This window comes from Alligator sinensis, unplaced genomic scaffold, assembly GCF_000455745.1.
Source record: "Alligator sinensis unplaced genomic scaffold, ASM45574v1 scaffold685_1, whole genome shotgun sequence".
NCBI lineage: Eukaryota > Metazoa > Chordata > Crocodylia > Alligatoridae > Alligator > Alligator sinensis.
Window position 1 is genome coordinate 1361523 of NW_005842336.1, and position 1101 is coordinate 1362623.

A 1101-nucleotide genomic window follows, 5' to 3' on the forward strand; every position below is an offset into this window, starting at 1 on the left:
CCGCAACTTTGCCTGGCGTGAAGCAGCACGCCCGGCTCCATCCCTATGCGGGCAGGCGCAGCCCCCTGGCAGCCGCCGCCGGCGTCTCCGTAGCACCGAGGGCGAGTCCCCCCCCACACCCACCCCTGCTCTAGCTCCAGCTCCAGCTCCAGCTCCAGCTCCAGCTCCAGCTCCTATTTGTTCTCATCCGTGTTGTTTCCCCCTCGCAGGGAGCCATGGCCGAGAGGAAGGCAGCGGGGCGGCAGGGCGAGGAGGAGGAGGTGCCGGCCTTCTTCAAGAACCTGGGCTCGGGCAGCCCCAAACCCCGGCAGAAATTCTGCGGCATGTTCTGCCCGGTGGAAGGCTCCCTGGAGAACAAGACCATCGACTTCGACTCGCTGTCCGTGGGCCGCGGCTCCAGCAAGATCGTGGCCCAGCAGAGGGACGTGGCGCAGCTGGGCCCGGATTCGCCGTCCCCCTACTCGCGCCAGAGCAGGAAGGCAGGGGAACCATCTGTTGAATTCGGGAGGAAGGTGGAGATCCGAGCGGCCACCGGCAAAGAGGCGCTGCAGAACCTCAATGACAAGGTGGGTTCAGCTGGTGGGACGGGGGGGGAGGGGGCACATGCAACTTGCACTCGACTTGGGCTGGGGGCTCTGGGTCCCCCTCTGCAGCCCCTTCCCCAGTAGGAAAGCTCTGGGAAGCAGCAGCCTCAGGCCGTGCTTCCTGCTCCTTCCTACCTTCTGCCCGAGTGGGGTGGACGGTGAAGGTATTGGAGAGAGGTAATCCCCCCCACCCCCCTCCTTTCCTTTCTTATCTGGGAAGAGAGACACCGACTCTTTTTGTTTCAGAAGCAGTTTTTCCCAAGCCCTGCTGCATGTAGCAGCATGCCCCACCCATCTGATGAACACAGCTTTCCAACAGGATAACGTGGTGGGTTGGAAGCAAAAGAGCATCAGTGGGGAGCAGTCCTAAGGACCAAATCCCTGCAAACTTCCTCAAGGGAAACTCTCCAGGGCACAGTCCTGAAAGCTGCCTCAGCCCCATGCTAAACTCTGTGGGAGTTTGCCCCCAGTGAGAATTTTTGGATTAGGCCCATTGACTTCAATGGGAATAAAGCTT

At 61.2% G+C, this 1101-nt stretch overlaps 1 protein-coding gene across 1 annotated transcript in view; it reads left to right on the plus strand.

The window, feature by feature from the left end:
- The first annotated feature begins 209 nt into the window (after positions 1–209).
- DPYSL2 (dihydropyrimidinase like 2) overlaps positions 210–1101 on the plus strand; it is a 69190-nt gene continuing 68298 nt past the window's right edge. The window contains exon 1 of the mRNA XM_014522285.2: positions 210–566. Within this exon, the coding sequence (XP_014377771.1) occupies positions 216–566 (351 nt within the window). The 5' untranslated portion in view covers positions 210–215. The remainder of the gene's footprint in view (positions 567–1101) is intronic.